General features: G+C 38.3%; 2 protein-coding genes across 8 annotated transcripts; both read left to right on the forward strand.

Annotated features, from left to right (window-relative positions):
* The first annotated feature begins 7,781 nt into the window (after positions 1-7,781).
* LOC142533131 (equilibrative nucleotide transporter 3-like) lies at positions 7,782-10,915 on the forward strand. Of its 7 annotated transcripts, none has more exons than XM_075639779.1 (11): positions 7,782-8,109; positions 8,290-8,340; positions 8,460-8,521; positions 8,607-8,711; positions 9,006-9,161; positions 9,272-9,415; positions 9,501-9,606; positions 9,735-9,916; positions 10,003-10,154; positions 10,312-10,570; positions 10,651-10,912. In XM_075639779.1, the coding sequence occupies exons 3-11, from the start codon at positions 8,474-8,476 to the stop codon at positions 10,759-10,761; spliced, it is 1,263 nt and encodes a 420-aa protein (XP_075495894.1). In that variant the 5' UTR covers positions 7,782-8,109; positions 8,290-8,340; positions 8,460-8,473; the 3' UTR covers positions 10,762-10,912. The 7 variants fall into 7 exon arrangements, with proteins under 7 accessions (XP_075495894.1, XP_075495901.1, XP_075495909.1 ...); XM_075639786.1 differs by having other exon boundaries at positions 7,782-7,985; XM_075639794.1 differs by lacking the exon at positions 8,290-8,340 and having other exon boundaries at positions 7,782-8,128.
* A 9,327-nt stretch (positions 10,916-20,242) lies between these two features.
* Positions 20,243-22,135, forward strand: LOC142537788 (uncharacterized). The gene has a single exon (XM_075643283.1). It carries the CDS (start codon positions 20,243-20,245, stop codon positions 22,133-22,135), a length of 1,893 nt encoding a protein of 630 aa, XP_075499398.1.
* The last annotated feature ends 1,555 nt before the right edge of the window (positions 22,136-23,690 follow it).

Below are 23,690 nucleotides of genomic sequence, written 5' to 3' on the forward strand. Positions count from 1 at the left end.
CAGTCATGGACTTCTGCGATTGCCCCAAAAATTCACACTTTGACCATATTTGCGGCACAACTAGTTCAAACCTATAAATTGAATATATCGATCAAAACTAGAGATGGCAATTGGACGTGATTAGTTTGTCGTCTCATCCTCATCTCCGTCCCCGAATTCTATCCACATCTCATACCCATCCCGATCCCCACTTCTCCGAACCCGAAACCGCGGGAATCAAATTCAAATCCCCGTCTCCATCCCCATTTCAAAAATATTAGGCAAAAACTTGTGTGAGACGGTCTTACGGGTCGTATTTTGTGAGACGGATATCTTATTTGGGTCATCCATGAAAAAGTATTACTTTTTATGCTAAAAGTATTACTTTTTATTGTAAATATCGGTAGGGTTGACTCGTCTCACAGATAAAGATTCGTGAGACCGTCTCACAAGAGACCTACTCAAAATATTAATGGGACAAGACGAGGACGTGTTCGAGGATTTTCTCAACCAAAACTTATTATTATCTATTATTAGTGATAATATTAATATTAATATCAATATTAATATTAAAAAAATATTTTTATATATAATATTATTATTATTTTATTATTGATATTATTTTCGAGGCGGGTTCGGGATGAGGATAGTAATCTTATACTCAGTCCTGGAGATCTCCGTCCTATTTTGGATTTTCCGCGCATCCCTAAAAAAACCCTAAAACTGAGACCAATATAATTTCCCAACAATCCAAAAGGTTTTTTCAAATCGATGATTAGAACCTGGCCAAATTGGCGTGTCCATTCTACCATCAGACGAGTAATAGCTACATGGTAGTGTGAGAATTGCAATTTTTATCTAAGCCGGAATTAAATAAGGACCGAAAATTCAAGATCCAAACAAGCCCTAACCGAAATTTCCAATCAAGCCCTCATATTTTCGAAAAGATACATACTTGGGCACCAAGTTTTCAATGTTTAGTAAGACAGTGCTTATGGAAGAAATATAATTAAAATTATTGAAGAAATATCAACCGAATTATGATAAGATTTGCATCTCACCACCTATAAATATCGCATATATGCCATTCGAAAATCACAACTAAATTCACTCTATATTTTTCGAGAATTGCTCTCCAAAGTTCTATCAAATTTTCGAGGATTTTGGAAGGTGAAGTTCTGTTCAATCACTGTCAAGAAATCAAGCAGTAATTTCGAGCCAACCAAGAGTTCATTAACGTTTTGATTAAAGACTAAACTCAGTGAGCTTATGTTTTTAAATAATTTGTTGATGAATTGTTTCATTTTTCAAAAGTTCATTCGAGCAAGAGTTATTGTTTTTGTATTGTGTTGAAAATACTATATCATTTGAGCACTGATAATATTCAAATGGATCTGGGTGGAAATTCTAAAATATGATAAGTTTATGGCCCTTATATGGTTAGATTATAATCGTTGTTATGGTCTCGTCCTCTTAGATGATTAAAAATTAGGAATTGATATCATTAAACCATGAAAAACAAATGAATTTCAATGCTTACGATGAATTATGAATGACGTCGAGATTATGAAGTATGAATATGTGTTACGATTCAAGTTATGAAAAGATATGTCATAATTTTCCAAATCACATTTTTTTTGTTATATCTCTCAAATGACCTCCACTTATTCCCATCCTTTACATTCACTCCCAGATAAGGATGAGAAACGAGTTAAAGAAGATGAGCAAAAATATTTTTGAGGATGATGGTAAATCCTTGTTTATCAAAAACGTGTTATGGTAAATCATTATTTGATGTACGATGTAAATATGATGATGCCATCATATTTGTTTTCACTCGCTATTATTTTGGATATTTAAATTGTAAAAAAAATATTATTTGCAGTATTTATGAAATAAACTAATTTTGATTTATATGGTACTACATTGCTTTTTTTTTGCGATTGTCTAATTTCGAACCCAAGATCTCATCCAAGCCACAAGTACTTGAGTTAAAGATAAGTGGTACCAATTGAGCTACTTAGGGTGCTATCATGAGGGCTTTGATTGAATGACCCAAAAGGGGTAGGTCCATGGACCTTACATAGTAGCTCAATTGGTATCAGTTCTCTTTAATCTAAGTACTTATGATCTAGACAGAAGTCTTGGATTCGAGACTGTGGAGACACGCATGCCTTACAATAAAAGACGCCTTTCAACGGCCTACCATTTTTGGGTCCTGCAATCACAGTTTTCATGATAACCCATGAAGCCCTTACTCACAGAACTCCCCACACCTACTGTGGAGTACGTGCCTACCCAGTCTCGAACCCAAAACTTCTATCCATGCCATAAATACTTGGATTAAAGAGAACTAGTACCAATTGAGAAGGTACGTTTTCAGTTCGTCAGTGTAATTACTTAGTGCTAAGTTGCTGCATGGTTTTGTCGTTATATCATGGGAAAAAATTATCTGTCCTGATCCTCAAAGCACATTCGGAGGAGACAAATCTATTTTAAGGAAATTTTACTTCTTATAAACTTCGTTTTGTTTTAATCTTTTAGCTTTGCCTATTTTATTTTTTCACGACATTATTCATTGGTTTATATTCGCATTTTTGTATCTTTATAAGTTTACTATTGTACTTTATTTCTTTTTAAGAATTGTGATATTTGCTTACAGCTAGATTGAACTAGTCTAACTCAAAAATTATGATAGCTGAAATTGCAGAAAACGAGGTCAGGTGATAACGAGTATTTCTTGCATCGATCATTGGCAAACATGGTGTAGAAGGTGCCTTTTCAAAAGCAAGAGGTACGTAGCAATCGTTTTCTTTATATGCGGAAGAGGTCTCAAATCTTTTGAAACCAATACTTAAATAATGTTGACCATTTACGTGAAACATGCACACCTATTGCTTTATTGTAATTAAGTATATATCATGCCAAATTAGTCGTCAAGTACACCATATATTTGTTCAAATATAGTACATAACATAAATCATTGTCAATTTTAGTTCAATATGTATCGAGTTGAGATATTTTTAGTCCTCTATTTTTTGTTAAATCAGTTATGATCACGTAACTATGTTTCGATATCATTAATGTACGTGGTCCTTTTCCTCAAAATTATGTAATTAAATAACTAATATCATTGTTAAATTTTATAATTTTGTGGTTAAGAAATTTCTTGTGACATCTAAGTATGTTTAAAAATCTAATTATAAAAATTTAACAATATCAATGATATTAGTAATTTAATTTTATAATTTTGATAAAAAAAAAAGACTAAAATTGATCATTGAAACATAAGTAATGAATTATAATTGATCCAATAAAATATACAATTATAAAAATGTCTTACATCAATACATACAAAACTAAAAGTAACATTTAGCTTAAATTATTATATATCAATATATATACACAGTGGCGGAGCCAAAAATATGGTTCTGCCCGGGTTAGGATTTTAAACTCTAGAATCTTTTAATATTTTAAATTGATATATCCGGACTAATATCATATTATTCCAAAATTATACAAAATTTACATGTAAATTTTTTTTAAAAAAATTGGACCACCCGGGCTTTGTGTATGTGGCTCCGCCACTGTATATACAGACACATCATAGTGTATGGTCACTTTACTACGTAACAATGATTCTGTTCTTGGCATGTAGATGATTTCAATTCTTGGCCTTTAATAATTCACAAATATGTGTCCGTATATGTGTGTGTGTGTCTATATATATATATATATATAATATATATATATATTTATATTATCTATATATTGTAACAAAACTTGTGTCACTTTTTCTTTGACTAGATGTTCAATGTTTTACCATTTATGAGAAACACATATATCAGATTACCACGCACAATGTTACTTTAATTAGAATAATAATTGGCCCATTTTATGTACAAACCAGTAAATCATTACAAATTTGACGATGGAACAAACAATAAAGTTTATTGAGTCCATGGGCTAAATTATTTGGTTGATGGCTTGGTACAATTACTTTTCGGTTTTCTCGATTGTACACATATTTATCTCTTTACGATTTTTGTTTTTTATATTGTTAAATTTCGTTTTTCGACATGTATATTTTAATTTTTGGAAATTGCAGTTTTTTTTGGGGATGCTAATATAATAATTATAACTTCACTGTCACATCCGCACAAAGATAACATAATAATATTGAAATTTTATTAAATAGATTATGGAAATCACAAATAGACGATTATGAAGGATTAAAATCATAATTTTCTCATTAATTCACATATCAAAGAAAATAAAACGTGATTATTGGTTTATTGTAGATTATTTTTTTTAATTACAAGAATTCAATGATTTTTCTCAATTCCTTTTGTCGGAGTTTTGGAATGGAACAAGAGTTTGCTTTATGGGGTTGGCCAAAAGAAGATAACCGAATGATAATTTTCTCTTTTAGTTAGTATTTCACATCCAAATATTTGGAAATTGCAACACTTTAATATTTTCACACTTTTTTTCCCTTATTCTTTGCTTCAATGTTGAGGTTACTCTATATATTCTCTCTTTAATCTTGCATTTTCTACTAGCTTTTCATTGGTACAAGAGAAAGCCTTGGACCTCCTTAACAATTCCACTTGTATTCGATGGAACTCCAACATCTTTCACTTTAATTTACTTTCCTCTTTAATTTCTAGCTCTTTTTTTTCTCAGGTTCCTGACGAATATTATAAAAATAAAATATATAATTTTTCTTTAAAACTTTATAAGTTTGACCTGCAGTCATGCGTCATATTAAATTGCGTGGTCCCATATATGTCATTTAGTTATATATACGTACATAGTATAACCAAAATTATGGATCCATAGTTGCTCCCAAGAATGGATCCTCGAGGATTAGGGTTTTGGTATAATATATTTTTTTTAGGAAAATTGCATTATTTGTTTCATATAGTTTCGTCTTAACGATTTTAGTCATCTGTGTCGTCAAATTTTATTTTTAGTTTGTTATCTTTGTTTTTTTCTTCAATTTTATTCATTTTCCGATGAATGTGTCGTTGATATGATTTTGACATGGTGCTGACGAGTGCAGTATCACATCAACACCATCGATGAAAAAAAAACTAAACTTACCACAAAAATAAAAGATATAGGACTAATATTAACATTTGACTGCGTAGAAGATCGAAATCACAATGAGATAAATATACATGAATGACTAAAAACAAAGTTTTCCGTATTTTTTGAGGCTGTAAAGTTTTAATTTTAGGCGAACGTAAATTTGTTTAGTTCGTCTGATCCCTCTAGATTCGTCAGCCCTATTTCAGGAGCGTTTTACACATCGAAGCGACAAAACACTTCCTTCCGATTTTTGTCTCAGTCGTTGCCACCACAACGTTACGTTTGAATCATATTCATCGTGCCGAGCATCAAAAAAAGCGGATATTAATTTGTAATTGTCAAACCAAACAAAATCAAAATTTCATTCCCCACAAAAATTGAAGCATGTATTAAGTGGAAATGATTAATGTAGAGAGCACGCTTATATGTGAATGAGTAGTGTACGTATAAAGGAAAACGTAGAGGGCATGCATTCACGCCTTCAATCACATGCATCATCATTGTAATAATAATATAAAATAATTTTTTTTTCATAATCTGAAAGTAATTTTTTTAAACCAAATAATTATAATCATAAAAATATAGTTGTGTACCATGCTCATATTTACAATAAAAAATAATACATTTATCATAAAAAATAATATTTTTCATGGACGACTAAAATACAATAGTCGTCTCATAAAATTGACCAATAAAATCATTTCACGTTAGTTTTTTTTATTTAATTTCTATATGCCAACCAAACAGTATAGATAATGAATAATTAGTTAAGATGGCAGTACGTTTAATATTTAACTCTGCGCAAAATAGATAATGAATAATTAGTTAAGATGGCAGTAATAAGAATTACTAGCTAGACAGCTAGACTCACCAAGAAACGAGTAGAAGTGGTTATCCAGTTGCAATCCATGTTATCACCATAGGGGTGCATACAAATCGAGTCGAGTACCATAGTAATCGATCTCAACTTGATTTAATCACTCGCTTGAGTGGCTCGTAAAATACTCGAGTAAAAATGACTCGAACTCAAAATCGACTCAAGTGTGGTCAAACAAAACTTGATCCGAGTTTTGACCGAGCTACTCCCGAGTTACTCAAAAGTAGTTTGGTTCACTTCCACCTTTAGTCTACTTATAAAAGTCTGAAGGGCTGGTTAGCAAAATAACATTAGTCATAAATTTTTTAATGTATTCAATACACTTGGAAATAAATATTTTCAAAAACAAAATTTTGATCAAAGTTATTTGCCAAAATTTTCCCAAATCCGAAACCTAAGCAACTAGTGATCCAGCTTGATATTTTAATATTTAAATTGAATTTTTTTTCTATTTATTTTTTTTACATTGATTTTTCTAATATTATGGGTGCAGAATTAAACCGACAAAATACCCCGCCCAAATAATCTATACTAGTTACTTTGTACACGCGATGCGTGTGTGTACACAATTTTTTTTTATCACTATCGATGAACTAAAGTGAAATTTGACTAATTATGGAGGGACTAAATTGATATTTGAATTGTTGAAATAAAAAAAATAAAAATAAAAGTGTGTGTTGAAATTTAAAAACAAAAAAAAAACAAAAAATAAAAAACAAAAGTGTAATATTAGTATCATATAAGGATAAAATTGGAAGAAAAAATTGTGTCATTCCTAGGTGATTACTATCATATCCTCAACTTTAACAAAATAGAATAGATGTAATCAGAGGTGAATATGGACCAGGTTATGGGTCTTCAAGTTGCCTATTCCTAAAAACAAATTGGACTGTTATGGTCTTTTCATCTTAAAACTTGAATGTGGCCCAATTAATTTACTTCAAAAGCCCAGCTATGGCCCAACTGACAGATTTTCTTCCATTTAACTCTACGGTCAAAAATCTGAGTAAAAAATTGCAAGAGAAAATAGTAAGCATGGGAATACTTTACACATGAGATATATGTGGTGAAAAAGCAAATTATTATTAAAAAAATAGTCGAGAAAAGAGCTCGACTCTAAATAACATTTTGTTATAAATAAGAAAAAAAAACCTTTATTGTTTCGCTTAGGAGCTTACGTTCACGGCAATTCGTTTTCATAGATAAAACAATTATCAACTTTAAAATAATAGTATTACAATTTTTACAGCCACGCTAACCTTAAATAACTTTCCATTCTCGTATTCTATGTATTAAAACTTAAAAATCAAATTCAATGATTTTATTTCATACAAAACTTGTATTTAAACGCAATTGATAAAAAAAATATTCAAAATAAAAAAAGACAACTTTTGAGTTTAATTTTAAAGTTGGCATTTTAAGCTTACAATCTTATAAAATCTAAATTTAAGAGTTTATGTCTCGGAAATTCGGATTTTAAGCAGCAAAAAGTTTATAAAAATCAACACATAGAATCACTAAAATCAATAAATTATTAATTTTATTACTAAAATCTATTCGGTAATAAATTAGAACTATTATTTCCAAAATATTAATTAATTTATCATTTATTCTGATTGTTAATCAAGAAATTATTTTATTACTAAAATATAGATTTTGTTATGTTTTGTTCGACTCGACTCGACGACTTTCATTCTATTCTTGAACTTATTCAAATTTAACTTTTGTTAAAAAAAATATTTATTTTCAAAATTCTATCAGTTTTCACTTTTTTATATTCCCATACTAGTGGAATATATTTAATTTCATTGTATTAATTTATAGATACGGTGTGGTCATAAATTCGTAAGCACTCAATCTCATCGCAACGGAAATCCAAGATTTTCGAGGAGGGAGATTGGGAGGATATTGAATCTTTGGGGTTGTATATAAAAACATCAATCATCTTTTGGTGTGAATCTAATAAGAATCTGGTGAAAAAGATGGGAAATCTCGCTGGCACTTTCTTTGAGGAGAAAGTTAGCCACTGAGAAACGTAGTTCCCATTCATTCCATTTAATTCTTTGAATGAATGAATCTTTTTGCACAGAGCGCGTTATGATTCGTTATTGATTCGGGTTTTTAATATCCCACTTATCGCTTTTGTCTTTCGTAGAAGGGTAAGATCATTATTTGTAGGTGTTATTTCCTGTTCTGTGTTGTCATGAAGCTGAACGAACATTCGGCGATGATTTGGATATTATGTTTAAGAAATTTATACCCCCACATACTTCTGTTTCTTGTTTGATTTGAATTTTTTTACTTTAAGTCGGAAAATTTATGTTATTGTTTATTCGTAGGTTTCCACAAGTTTCACAGTTGCGTATTTGGAAGAAACCCTTTCGGGGAAGGTGAGTCTTGTCTCCTCTACACTTGTTCTTGTGGTCATGTAATTGATGTGCTATGTGCTTAGATAATTATATTTTGATTACTCTGTCCTGCATACTGAACGTGTTCATCTCATGTTTAGGAGAAGGGGTAACAATGAGTGATGTTGTCCAGGCCGATGTCTCAAGTCCCACCAGGCTTGAGGTTTGTGATGCTTATTTTTTTGGTAAGTCGGCGATAGATTGGTTGTGTTCTTGATGCAATATTTGTCATCCTGTTTAAATTACAGGGGAAAACTATAGCAATTGTGTACTGTTGGTTTCTTGGGCTGGGATCTCTTGTCTCTTGGAATAGTATGCTGACAATCTCAGATTACTACTATGCGTTGTTCCCGGTAATATATACATTTCATAAAACTTGATATCCATGACATGTTCTTGCCTACATGAAAAAATTTACGGCAACTGCTGGATTTTATGTATTTGGTGTACTTCGTGCTGGTATCTTTGGTGACTTGCTCTCTTTTTCGAGGTTTCTTGGAATGCTTTCATGATCCAACTGAATGTGTGAAAGACTGTTCCTTTTTAATGATCTATAACTGCAATAACTGCCATCATCTTCATTGGGACAAGTTCCGGATAGGGACTGATCTATGCTTATATCTTTTCCTTTACCACTTTCTTTGCAGGATTACCATCCTTCTAGAGTACTTACCCTGGTTTATCAACCGTTTGCCCTTGGTACAATGGCAGTACTTGCTTATTATGAGGCGAAAATCGATACAAGGAAGCGCAACATTTTCGGATACATTCTTTTCTGCTTCAGTACCTTTGGACTTTTAATTGTATGTTGTACACTCCATGATTTTTTGCTTGATCTTAAATATGATTACCCAAGAACACTTAAAGTCTCTGTGATAGACCATCATACACAGTTGAATTTCTGTTCTACCAGCTAGATTTAGCAACATCAGGAAGAGGGGGCATTGGGAATTATATCGGGATTTGTTTTCTTGTTGCTGCATTTGGAGTTGCAGATGCTCATGTTCAAGGTGGAATGGTTGGAGATTTATCTTTCATGTGCCCCGAATTCATCCAAGTAAAATCTTTTTTGGATTTTCAGATTCTTTCAAAACATCAGATGTTAATAATATATTTACCACTATTTTTGTTTGAAATTGCAGTCATTCTTTGCCGGTTTGGCTGCATCAGGGGCTTTAACTTCTGGCTTGAGGCTAATTACCAAAGCAGCGTTTGATAAAACAAGTCATGGTCTTCGTAAGGGTGTGGGTGAGCTTCTTATCCTCTATATTGAATATTAAAATCATATTTGCCACCATATAGCATCATTTGGCATAAGATTTTTGTATTCGTTAGTTTCTAAATAACGACACATTTGTTCGTTATGATTCTTGCAGTGTTATTTCTTGCTATCTCAACTTTCTTAGAGTTTCTATGTATTTTCCTATACGCCTTTGTCTTTGCCAAACTGCCGATCGTTAAATACTTCCGGAGAAAGGCTGCTTCAGAAGGATCTACAACAGTTGCAGCTGATCTTGCTGCCGCCGGAATTAGAACCAATGACAGCGAAAAAGTAAAGGTAGATAACTTAAGATTCCTCGAACGTTTCCTTAAATATAAATCGGGATACCTAAAACTGAAAAACTCATCGTTTTCTTATTACAGGATGATGCTAAACAAGAGAGACTAAGTAACAAGCAGTTATTGATTCAGAACATCGATTATGCAATGGACCTCTATTTGATTTATGTCCTCACATTATCTATTTTTCCCGGATTCTTGTATGAAAACACCGGTACTCACAAACTGGGATCTTGGTAAGTGAACACTAACAATCACATACATTGATTTTTCTCCATTAGTATAGTTGTTTCCGCCCTGTCATATATTTTCACTTCTATTATCCCTTCATTTCATTTGATATTTTGGTTTATGCTCACCAAGAGATTTATTTTGATAATCTCTTTCGAATAGGTATGCAGTTGTTCTCATAGCAATGTACAATGTGTGGGATCTCATAGGAAGATACATCCCTCTTATTGAATCCATTAAACTAGAGTCACGAAAAGGTCTGATGATCGCAATATTGTCACGGTTCGCACTTATTCCTGCATTCTACTTCACGGCCAAGTATGGAGACCAGGGATGGATGATATTTCTGGTATCATTTCTTGGATTAACGAATGGATATCTCACTGTTTGCGTCCTCACAGCTGCCCCAAAGGGCTACAAAGTAAGTCTAAATAATGCCGGAGAACTTGATACATTATATTACTTTATGAACGTAACATGGACAAATCTTTGAATTTGTAGGCACCAGAGCAGAATGCATTGGGTAATTTGCTGGTGTTGTTTCTTCTCGGGGGCATATTTTCGGGGGTCGCTCTCGACTGGCTGTGGATCATCGGTAATGGGACTTTCTAAGTAGACAGACGTTCTATTTATTATTTACATGATTCTGTAGGAGCTCATGGTTAGGTCCACGCGGATACAAACAGTGAACTCATTCGTTGTCTATTTACGCATATGGGCTTTTTCGTAGTTCTTGTTCATAACTTTGGAACGATTTAAATTATTTTACTTAAAAAGATATTTGTTATTGATAAATCGATAAATTCATACTTATTAATTTTACTGTTCTTTTCTCATATGTGAACAAAATCAACCAACAGTTTCATTTTGAGAATTTTGTTTGGACTAGTGGAAAGGGTCTATATAGAAAAGGGGAAATGAACAGAGATCCACAAAAAATGAACATGTAAAATGGTGAAGCGACATATACCACCAAGGAATATTCAGTTTGAGGAGATCGTCTCGAGTATCGGGTTGTGTCAGCTGCCTTTAGTTGCCAGCCATTGTGAGGGAATATGACTCTTCTCTCGAGTGAATCTGCAGCAAAATCGAGTCCAAACCCCTTCCAATCAGTCACCTAACCATGGATAATATTTCCTCATTATTAAATAGTGGTCTCCATGAAATAAAGATTCACAACTTCAGGCTGGAAAATTTCTGACATATCTCAGTCTGCCTGCATTCACCATTTTAAAACAAATTTTTTAGCCAAAATTGCTGGCCTCTTCAATATGTCAACTCTTTCCAAGTGATCTACGTATTTGTTCTTTCCAAGTGATCTACGTATTTTGTAGAATCACAATAATTTCGACAAGGCATTTCAATCTAGTAGCATGCTTAACTTAAAAAAAATAAAATAACCTAGCTCTAGAATTACTATTCTTATTCCCGCCACTAACATTATCACTTTCACCAAAACTTCTTCTGCAGCTTATTTTTTCAAGTATGATTGGAAACATATCATTTTTACTTCTTTTTAAAAAAAGCAAAATTTCAGATTTAATAAATTGATAAAAGAAATTTAGAATTGCATGTGAACACCATCTATCCCTTTTGTCATGACCAAATGGATGCCTTGGAATGAAAATCGAGAAGGACTTTCATTTGTTTTTGAAAAATAACGATACTTTATATATTTAATACACCATTCAATTTATGTATTATATGTAATTTCTTTCATACATGTATGATATTATTGGGCACTCTAACGCAGACTGTAAGTAAAATTTGTTTTGTAGCTCCACATAAATAAATTTATTGATATTTAGATTACATGAATACTTCTGTTATGTGGAGTAGTAATTAATTGTTGTAAATCTAATTTATTTCTTAGGACACCCACATTCGTGCATTAATGGGTGATTATTAACACCCATTAATATTCATGCACCAATGTGGGTGCATGAATTATTAAGAAATTCATCAGAATGAAAGACATTATTTCGCAAATAGCGACGGTTTTTCGTAAACCGTCGCAAATTGAAAAACGTCGCTACTTGCGACGGTTTCTCAAAACCCGTCGCTAATTGCGAAGGTTTTTCACAAACCGTCGCTATGTGCGACGCTTTCTCACAAACCGTTGATAATTAAGGCATGAACTGCTCTTTTCAAACGGCTATATGTAGAATATAATGTCAAAGCCGTTTAAATAAAAGAGTCCAACATTTTTTTCATTTTTTAATAATATTTTAATGAATATTGAAATTAAGTTATTTTTAAAATAATAATACTATTTATTTTTAATAATATTTGTTATAAAATTTTAACAAAATTAGAAAGATATTGAATTAATTAAAATTAAAAAAAAATGAGTGAGTGGACAGTGAGACCCATAAATAATGAAAGTTGATATTAAATGAATGCGAGTGTGTGTTAATAATGGGAAAATGTTAATGTAATGAATATGTGGCTCGTGGACCCCATAATTTTTGAGGAGATGGAAAGTTAATAACATAGATTAATGTGGACGGATGCGGATGCCCTTATCACTCGGACAGTGGATGATGCTATGAAAAGGAACCAAGAATCTATGTTTGCTGAAGAGCAAGCCACTCGCCAAGAGCAAGAGGAAAATGCTGAGGGCCACCAGAGCAGGGTTGAAGAGACACAGCCCCACCAAAGTGGGGAGATTGGTGAGATGAAAGAAATGTGGAAGGAAATACAGATGTTGAGGCAGCAGTTGGGAAGCAGAGCGCCGGCACCCAAGAGAGGAAGTCCCTTTTCACTAGCCATTTTAGAAGAAGGACTTCCTCCAAATTTTCGACAGTCGAATGTGGGAGAGTACGATGGACATACTGACCCCGAAGAACACTTGGGGAGATTTGAGAATGCGGCCCTATTACATCAATATTCAGATGGGGTCAGGTGCAGGGTGTTTCTGGGCACGTTGGTGAGGTCAGCCCAGCAATGGTTTAACATCTTGCAGCCCAACTCTATACGATCTTTCGAGGATTTTTCAGCTGCTTTCTTTCACAGATTCGCTAGCAGCAAAAAACACCAAAAAAACTATTTGAACCTGTTTGTGGTGAAACAACAAGAAGCTGAAACTTTGCGAGAGTTTGTTCAGCGTTTCAACAACGCAGCGTTAGTGATACCAGCGGCCACTCCTGACATCATGATAAGTGCCTTTACCTAGGGACTTAGAGAAGGAGAGTTCCTTAAATCGTTAGTGAAGAAACCTCCATCAAGTTATGATGATCTGTTATCTCGAGCGGAAAAATATGTAAATCTCGAAGATGCCCAGCGGCATAAGAGGATGGAGCAGCGATTTGGGGGAAGTAGAGTTGAGGGAGCGGAAAGAGAAAGTATGAAGAGAGGCGCGGGCGAGAGGGAGGATGATAAGGCTAGGGGCAGAGGACAATTCTCATCCCATGTTCCTCTGGATGGGAGTCGGGACAAGGTGATGGAAGTGAGGGAGTCCGAGGGGAGGTGGGAGAAGTCGCAAAGGGTTGAGTGCAGTGCTAGATTGCCTTCGCGGGATATACGAGAAGGATCCTCATCCAGGAGTCGATAGAGGTCTCGCTCGTCCCATATGCGTGGTCAAGGCCCTCCATGGACAAGTCAGAGGATCGGGGAGCAGAGAGGGGAAGGTCGATGTCAAGATGTCCCTCAGGAGCCCATCGAACCGAGGAGGGGAATGAATGAGGATAACCACCCTACGAGAGGAATGATTCATATGATCTCGGGGGGTGCTACTGATGGAGATTCGGGGCGAGCTCGGAAGGCACATAGGAGAAGGTTGGAGAACTTTGAGATATCTAGGGGTGCAGACTTACCACAAGACCTCGTCATCAACTTTGGGCCAGAAGACCTTCGAGGCGTTGTGACTCCACATAACGATGCCTTGGTGGTAACGGCCACCATTGCCAATTATGATGTGGCGAGAATATTTATTGATAATGAAAGCTCCGTGAACGTCTTGTTCAAGAGCACGTTGGATCAAATGAAAATGGGAGGATTTGAGTTTGAGCCGATATCCACCCCGCTGTATGGGTTTGCAGGACACGCCATCCCGCCTTTGGGTCAGATTGTTCTTCCCCTATCCTTGGGGACTGATCCTCGGCGGGTAACAAAGATGATAGCCTTTACTGTGGTAGATACCCCATCAGCATATAATGGAATCATAGAGCGGCCATCCCTGAAGGATTTCAGAGCCGTAGCTTCCACTTATCATCAGAAGCTTACGTTTCCTGTGGGAAAAGGAGTTGGAGTTTTGTGCGGGGACCAAAAATTCGCGCGTCGATGTTATGAGGGGGTAGTGAGGGAGGAGGGGAAAAGAGCGCGTGTAGAGGTTCACATGATTAAGAGAGGAAGAAGTGAGTGACTTTGTCCCAGGGAGGTATAAGAGGAGCATAAAAGTTGGAGAAAGCGCAGGGCAAGGCTTCAAAGAGACCCTGAAATGCTTACCACCCAGAAAATATTACTCTTAAATTTATTGTTGATGTATTTCATCTTTGCATTTTCCCATGTAATCAGTTGGAATTCAATAAAATCAAGTTCTTCTTTTCAGTTCATGAATGGTGGTGTATTATGAAACTGAGAGAAATTAAATTTTCCTGTTAAGGCATCGCCTAGCAGATGAGCAGAGTTGGGGTGCAGAAAAATTAAATTTTCCTGCTAAGGCATCGCCTAGCAGAGGAGCAGAGTTTGGGTGGAGAAAAATTAAATTTTCCTACTATGGCATCGCCTAGTAGAGGAGCAGAGTGCAGGGGAGAAATTAAATTTTCCTGCTAAGGCATCGCCTAGCAGAGGAGCAGAGTTGGGGTGGAGAAAAATTAAATTTTCCTGCTAAGGCATCCCCTAGCAGAGGAGCAGAGTTGGGGTGGAGAAAAATTAAATTTTCCTACTAATGCATCGCCTAGTAGAGGAGCAGAGCGCAGGAGAAAAATTAAATTTTCCTACTATGGCATCGCCTAGTAGAGGAGCAGAGTGCAGGGGAGAAATTAAATTTTCCTGCTAAGGCATCGCCTAGCAGAGGAGCAGAGTTGGGGTGGAGAAAAATTAAATTTTTCTGCTAAGGCATCGCCTAGCAGAGGAGCAGAGTTGGGGTGGAGAAAAATTAAATTTTCCTACTAAGGCATCGCCTAGTAGAGGAGCAGAGCGCAGGAGAAAAATTAAAATTTCCTACTAAGGCATCGCCTAGTAGAGAGTTAGAGGGTGGGGGTGGTGAATTTTATTTTCCTGCTAAGGCCCGACCTAGTAGAGGAGTTAGAGTGTGAAGGTGTTGAATTTTTATTATCCTGCTAAGGCCCAACCTAGCAGAGGAGTTAGAGGTTGGAGGTGGTGAATTTTATTTTCCTGCTAAGGCCCGACCTAGCAGAGGAGTTAGAGGGTGGGGGTGGTGAATTTTTATTTTCCTGCTAAGGCCCGGCATAGCAGAGGAGTTAGAGGGTGGGGGTGATGAATTTTAATTTTCCTACTAAGGCATCGCCTAGTAGAGGAGTTAGAGGGTGGGGGTGGTGGATTTTATTTTCCTGCTAAGGCCCGACCTAGCAGAGGAATTAGAGTGTGGAGGTGTTGAATTTTTATTTTCCTGCTAAGCCCCGGCTTAGTAGAGGAGTTAGAGGGTGGGGGTGGTGAATTTTTATTTTCCTGCTAAGGCCCGGCTTAGCAGAAGAGTTAGAGGGTGGGGGTGGTGAATTTTTATTTTCCTGCTAAGGCATCGCCTAGCAGAGGAGCAGAGTTTGGGAGGAGAAAAATGTTATTTTCCTGCTATGGCATCGCCTAGCAGAGGAGCAGAGTGGATGAGGAGAATTAAATTTTCCTGCTAAGGCATCGCCTAGCAGAGGAGCAGAGTTTGGGAGAAATTAAATTTTATTTTTCTTACTAAGGCATCGCCTATTAGAGGAGCAGAGTTTGGGAGGAGAAAAATTTATTTGGTTTATCGATAACGAAAGATGTTTGCAGCAGAGAAAAGGGGCGAGCTTGGGCTGTCGAGGGGCGAGTGGGCGAGCTTGGGCTGGCGCTGGGCGAGCGTGGCTGTCGGGGCGCTCGAGCGGGCTGCGGGGCTTGGGTGAGCGGGCTATGGGGCTTGGACGAGCGTGCTGAGGGGCTGGGCGAGCGTGCTGTCGGGGCGTTCTGCGGAGCTCGGGCGAGCGTGGCACGGGGCCGGGCGAGCGTGCTGAGAGGCCGGGCGAGCGGGCTGAGGGGCTTGGGCGAGCGTGCTGAGTGGCTGGGTGAGCGTGCTATCGGGGCGTTCTGCGGAGCTCGGGCGAGCGTGGCACGGGGCTGGGCGAGCGTGCTGAGGGGCCGGGCGAGCGGGCTGCGGGGCTTGGGCGAGCGTGCTGAGGGGCTGGGCGAGCGTGCTGTCGGGGCGTGCTGCTGGGCTCGGGCGAGCGTGGCACGGGGTGTGCTGCGGGGCTCGGGCGAACGTGGCACGAGGCGATGGGCGAGCGTGGCGCTAGGCGAGCTCGGAGCTCCGGGCGAGCGTGTGGCAGGCGGCACGGCTGGCAGTTGGTGAGCGCGCGCGAGGGCAAGGCGCACTGGAGAGGGGCAGGTGGGCGCTCCGGGCGAGCGTGCAGGCGATGTTGGGGCTGGCGCACAGGCGGCGTGGCGCTGGATGCCTGGAGGCGATTGAATATGTGTAGGCAAGGTGCGCTGCAATGGTGGAGCGTGTGTGAATTGAAGAAAAAATTCTGTATGGGTGAAGTGAGAATGAAAGCAGGATTACGATTTGATTTGTTTCCAAATTTTTGGAGACTGACAAACGGCTGGAAGAAAATACACAACTCGTAACCGGTGACCCGAGGACAGCACAACTAATCGAACTTTGAACCTACGATTCAGTTCGACTCGGGAGGGGGAGACTGGTGATACCCCAGGGATGAACCCATCAAGATCCAGCCCAAACTCCCGGCCCATATCTAAGGCCCGCAGGTGAATGGCCCATGACAAGCCCAGGTATTCTCCTATAAATATCAGGTTTGAGCGTATAATTATGGATTCAATATATTGTTTTCAGCAGCACCCTTAGCTGCTCCCCCTATACATCCTCAGTCACTGACTTGAGCGTCGGAGGGGCTACGCCAGGACACCCTCCTGACCCCTCCTAACGGTCTTCTTCGTGATTTCAGGCTCAGGATCATTTCAAAACCCTGCGTCCGTACTAGTGATGCTTGCCGGAATCGGACCCTAAATTTCCCGTTAGTATCACCCCATAAGGATCCGGGTCCTCGTCAACCCGGTTTGTTATTTGGATAGCCCAAAACAGAGCCAATAGCTAGTCATTTTCTTAAGGACCCGGGCAGATCTCCTCATCCCGAGCACTTCTCCTCTCCCCGGGCAATCATCATAGCCCGGGCTCTATACCAACGAGCCGGGAACTCTACTACCCGGGTTACCTCGAGAATTGAACCACACTCGAGTATGATTGATACAGGCCGTCTAATCTTTCAGAACAACTTGGGCTTGGAGTGTCCTAAAAGCCATCAGAAACTAGAGTATGGGCAACCGACTTGCCATACTTAGTAGGTGGCACTGGAGTCGAGGTACTGCTACTACTTAAATAATAATTCACCAGAGTGTAGGTTGTCTGCAAGTAATATATTTCGTAAGTACGAGATCGATCCTCAGAGAGGTTATTTTGAGTTTAAATTTATTAATTATAGATTATCAAATGCAAGAATGAAGTTTACAAATTATAAATTTTGTCAAGGCTTGAGGATTTATTCTTGGTTTATGTAATATTGTTTAACTAAAAGTAAAACAAAAGAAACCACCATAAATAATGGTTCCAAGAAAATTAAACACACACATAATATAATATAGTTCCCACTATAGAAAATACCGAATTAACCAATATTTTATATATGGTACCTATGATTATAATTATAACTATATAAATAAATAATTGCATAAAGTAAATGTTAAATTAAATCATTATATTTCATTTAGAACAACCGGCAGAGCCACGCTATTGCCTAAATGAAATATATTGATTTAATAAGTTAGTTGCGGTAAAATAAGAGTTAGTTGCGATAAAGTAAATGTTAGTTGCGGAAAAGTAAAAGTTAGTTGCAAGAAAGTAAAAGTTAGATGCGAAAAATAAAAGTTAGTTGCGATAAAGTAAATGTTAGATTGTTAGATGTTAGTATTAAATCATAATATTTCATTTAGAACAACCGGCAGAGCCACGCTATCGTCTAAATGAAATATTATGATATTATTATATAAATATATATATATATATATATATATATATCTATATATATATAATAATAAGTGATGAAATATTTATTGTATCAAAATTAAACAACAAATCAAGATAACCACTTTAATGGTATCAAGCATTTGATGTAAATTGATAACAACAAATAATTCATTTTTATACCTACAATAAAAATAAATGTATAAAAATGAATTAGCTAAATGAAAAGAAATAAAGAAAGAATATACAAAATATAATCAATCTTACTTCACCAAGAATGCATCATCTTCACCTTGACATAATAGATTTAGCTTGCCATAAGCTTACTTTTGATCAACACTAAAATATCACTCATAGTTGAGAACATGAAAGAAAATATATTGGAACTTAGAACTTTGATACACACTCACACTATATTTTACAATGAGATAGAATGATTCTCAAGCTAGCACAATGCCTCTATTTATAGGCCAAATGAGAGAAAGGGTCAAAATTTTTATTAATGCCATGTAGTTGCAATAGTATTCTTTGTCTCCTCCAAGTTCAATTCCATGTCCCTTCTTTCAATGCTTTGTTCCACAACTTCAATCACCGAATTTGACTCTGCTCAAAACGGCAAACATGTGGGGAATTGTCTGTAGATAAATTTGGCCACTTGGTTCACCTCATTTGGTTAAATATTGAAATAGTTATGATTGTTTTACTATATGCTGGGCATAGTAAAAGTAAATTTGTCCTCCTTTTGATATTTGCACAATTTGATCATCTTAATGAACTTTTTAGGCAATCATGTCTTCTGCAAAGTTGTAGATAATTTCTCAAGGATTCCAAACATGTTTGAGTCACCTCCATTTGAATTTTCTAGCTTGAGTTATCATTATTTTACCAACACATAGAAAACCTGAAAATAAAACATATTTAGTAATACAATTAAATATAAACAAACAATACTAAAATAACATAATTTTATAATTTTAATGAAACTTAAATTTTAAAATACAGGTTTTAACATATAATAAATTATTAATTTTAAGTTTCATCAGGTACCTACCCCATTTCCTCTATTATAAATAGCAGATATTAATGTCATTAAAGGATCCTAAAAAAAATCTTTGAACTCTAAGCATTATACATATTTTCTTTAAAATATTGCTTGTGATCATCTTCAACCTGCTGACTTAAGAATCGGAGTGGCCACGCCGGACACTCCTCCGGCGCCCATTCACGGGTTACTTTCTTGTTTGCAGGTGTTAATCTCAGCCATTATCTTCACTCAAAATTCCCAAACACTATAAATTGTTGGTTTGATCCGTCGGAGCTCCTTACCCGGCTCACTCATTTCAGAGGGATCACATCATTGACGCCGTCTGTGGGAAATACTTGAGTCCAAGACGTTGATATGGCTCGTACGAGAAGAACCAACCAAGATAATTCTCGAGCCCAGGAAGATGGAGGGCAGACCTCCAGAAAAGTTGGTGTTAATAACACCGGGCCAAATCTCATTACCATGACCCCGGAAGAATTGAAAAAGATGATATGCGATGCAGTGAAGCAAGGTATGGCCAGGAAAGAAGTTTCTCAGCATGTTACACAGCCCGAAAATAGACAAGAGCTTGAGCATGAGCAAGAGCAGGAGTTTGGGGAGGAGGAGGAGAGACAGGAGGCTGAGGAGTCCAGTGCCGGGTCCAAATCTCCAACCGTGGCGGAAGAGTTGCTGGAGCTGAGGCAGAAGATGAAGGTCCTGGAAGGACAATTGGAGAACCGGAGCACTTCCCGGGCAATCACTAGAGGATGCCCATTTGCTGACATTATTGTCCGGGAACCCCTGCTTGAAATTTCAAGTCTGCCAAAATAAAAGACTATGATGGCAACGCAGACCCTGAGGAACACTTGGCCAGATTTGAGAACATGGCCATGCTGCACTGTTACACTGATAGAATAAAGTGTAAAGTGTTCCTAACAACATTGATAGATTCGGCTCAGAGATGGTTTGAGGGTTTGGCCCCCCAGAGTATTAGTTCTTTTAAAGATTTCCAGAAGTTGTTCTCGCACCATTTCAGCAGCAGCAAAAAGTACAAGAAGACTGCTTTCAGTCTTTTCGAAGTCAAGCAGAGCCCAGAGGAAAGTTTAAGGGCTTATATTCGAAGATTCAACCGAGTGGCTCTGGATGTCCCCACTTGTGCCACTGAGACAAAGACTACCGCATTTACCCAGGGCTTAAGCGAGGGTGAGTTTTTCAAATCACTGACCAAGAAGGTGCCCGGCGATTTCAGGGACTTATTATCCCAGGCAGAGAAGTACATCAATATGAAAGAGGCTCAGAAGCAGAAGAGGGAGGCTGTAAAAAAGGAGAGAGGAGACCGGGTATCTAAGCCCGAGGAGACGGGGCAAAAGAAAGGTAATCCAGGGCACTTTTCTCAGCACGTGCCTCTGAAGATGGCCCGGGAAAGGGAAGTACAAGAATGCAGTAGGGATCTGGCCCCGGACCATCAATTATCCTTGCCAGAGAAAAGAGGATTTTGCACTTTCCACAAAGTGTGTTATCATAACACCGAAAATTGCAAAACATTGAAGGGAAATTATGCCTTATCGTCCATCTCGGGACCCAGTCACAATAACCAGAGGCCTAGATTGCCACCTTGGACATCTCGGCAACCAGGATCTAGTGCCCGAGGGGGAGGTATGAGGAATAACCCGAGGAGTGAACCCGGGAGAAGAAGGGAGCCTGAGCTTGAGAGGAAAAATAATTCTCCCCCTGCGACGGGGTTGATTAAAATGATATTAGGAGGCTCTACTGATGGAGACTCCAACCGGGCGAGAAATTCGAGAAGTAGGAGGGAGTGTATGGAGGTAGAGGGAGCAAGGAGGAACGAGGCGGTCATCAGTTTTGGCCCAGAAGATTTGATAGGGGTGAATCTGTCCCACAATGATGCCCTGGTTATCCAAGCCCGTGTGGCAAATTATGACATTTTGAGGGTCTTTGTTGATTCAGGCAGTTCTGTAAATGTGATTTTTAAAGATGCCTTTGCGCAGATGGATTTGCAGGGTTTTCACTTGGAAGCTGTGGAAACTGCCCTCTTTGGCTTTGGTGGCCACGTGGTCTACCCGGAAGGGGAGATTGTCCTACCACTAACCCTAGGCTCTCAGGATCTCAAGAAGACAGTGATGACCTCTTTCACTGTAGTGGACTCCCCATCTTCATACAATATCATTTTGGGGAGGCCGGCTATGAATGAATTAAGGGCTGTGGCATCCACTTACCATCAAAAGATAAAGTTTCCTGTGGGAGCCCGGGTAGAAGTCAGGGAAGATCAACCTTCCTCCCGAAAATATTATGTGGAGGCAGTCCGGGTTGATCAGAGCAAAACCAAGAGAGAAGGGAAGAAGGCAAGGATGGATGAAGTTGGAGGAAGAGTGGTGGAGAAAGAGGAAGTACATTTTGTAGCAGAGGAGGAGCAGGAGATGATAAAAATCGGACCAGGCCAGCAAATCCGGGTCGCTCGGGACCTCAATGCATCCACCCGGGTTAGTTTGATTAACTGTTTAAAAGCTAATATTAATGTATTTGCCTGGTCCCAGCAGGAGTTGACAGGGATTTCTCCCCTGATATCGGAGCACCAACTGAACATTCTCCCGGGATCTCACCCGGTGAAGCAGAAAAAGAGACACTTTGGTCCTAAAAAAGACAAAGTTATTGATGAGCAAGTGAAGGAGCTGCTGAAGGCCGGCCACATTCGAGAAATTCAATTCCCCACATGGCTTTCGAATGTGGTGCTGGTACCTAAATCCACCGGGAAGTGACGAATGTGTGTAGATTTTCGCGATCTCAACAAGGCTTGCCCTAAAGACCATTACCCCTTGCCCAGGATTGACCAGCTGGTGGACTCCACCTCAGGTTTTGAACTATTGAGCTTCATGGACGCATACCAGGGATATCATCAAATTTCCCTGGCCAAGAGTGACCAAGATAAAGCCAGCTTCATCACCTCGGGAGGTACATTTTGTTATATTGTAATGCCTTTCGGGTTGAAGAATGCAGGGGCTACTTACCAGCGTCTAATGAACAAAGTCTTTGAGAAGCAGCTGGGACGAAATATGGAAGTCTATGTGGATGATATTCTGGGCAAGTCCAAGGAGATTGCGAATTTCATCATTGATCTGGAAGAAACCTTTGCCACTCTAATGCATTACGGGATCAAGTTTAACCCTGTCAAATGCATTTTTGGTGTCAAGAGTGGCAAATTCTTGGGATTCATAGTGACAGATCGAGGGATCGAGGTGAATCAAGAAAAAGTTAAGTCCGTGTTGTGTATGTCATCCCCCCGATTTGTCAAAGAAGTACAGAAGATGACCAGGAGGATTGCTTCCCTGTCTCGATTTATATCCCGGTCAGCACACAGGAGTTATCCTTTCTTCCAGGTTCTAAGGAAGGCCCAGCAATTCTGGTGGGATGAAAAATGTGAGCGGGCCTTCCAGGACTTGAAGATTCACCTTGCAGAGCTCTCTGTGTTGGTAAAGCCGGAGCCCGGGGAAAAACTATTTGTTTATCTATCTACTACAGAGTATGATGTCAGCTCAATTCTGGTAAAAGAAGAAGGATCTGATCAAAAGCCTGTCTACTATGTCAGCCATGCTCTAAGAGGACCCGAGCTCCGGTACAGCGAAGTGGAGAAGATTGCTTTGGCCTTGATCATGACCGCCCGAAAGCTAAGACCCTACTTCCTGTCACATCAAATCATTGTTCTTACCAATAGTCCTCTCGGCAGGATTTTGACTCACTCTGAAGTATCCGGACGAATGATCAAATGGACAGTAGAGGGGAGTATGATATTGAATACAAACCCCGGGTGGCCATCAAAGCACAAGCTCTATCAGATTTTTTATCCGAGATGGTCCAACCCAATGAGGAGGAAGTATGGAGAGTATTCGTGGATGGGGAGTCTAGCCTTGCTGGGTGTGGAGTAGGGGTTGTGATAATATCTCCCCTGGGAGAAAAGATTAAACTAGCGCTGAGGATTGACTCCCTGGTAACTAACAATGAGGCCGAGTATGAGGCTGTCCTAGCTGGTGTCCAAGCTGCCCGGGAAGTCGGGGCTTCCCGGATTATTCTATATTCTGATTCGCAACTCATTACTCAGCAGATAAAGGGCGTGTATGAAGCTAAGGATGACAGGATGTTAAAGTATTTACGGCTCATCAAAACCCGAGCAGAAGTTTTTACGGATTGGGGTATTGAACAAATACCCCGGGAAGAGAATAGTGAGGCAGATACTCTGGCAAAAATTGCTGCTTCCTTGTCAGAAGTAAGCACCCAGGAGGTCTTGCATGTTTCCCGATTGATCCTTTCTACCGAGGA

This window comes from Primulina tabacum, chromosome 2 (assembly GCF_025594145.1).
Source record: "Primulina tabacum isolate GXHZ01 chromosome 2, ASM2559414v2, whole genome shotgun sequence".
Classification (NCBI taxonomy): Eukaryota; Viridiplantae; Streptophyta; class Magnoliopsida; order Lamiales; family Gesneriaceae; genus Primulina; species Primulina tabacum.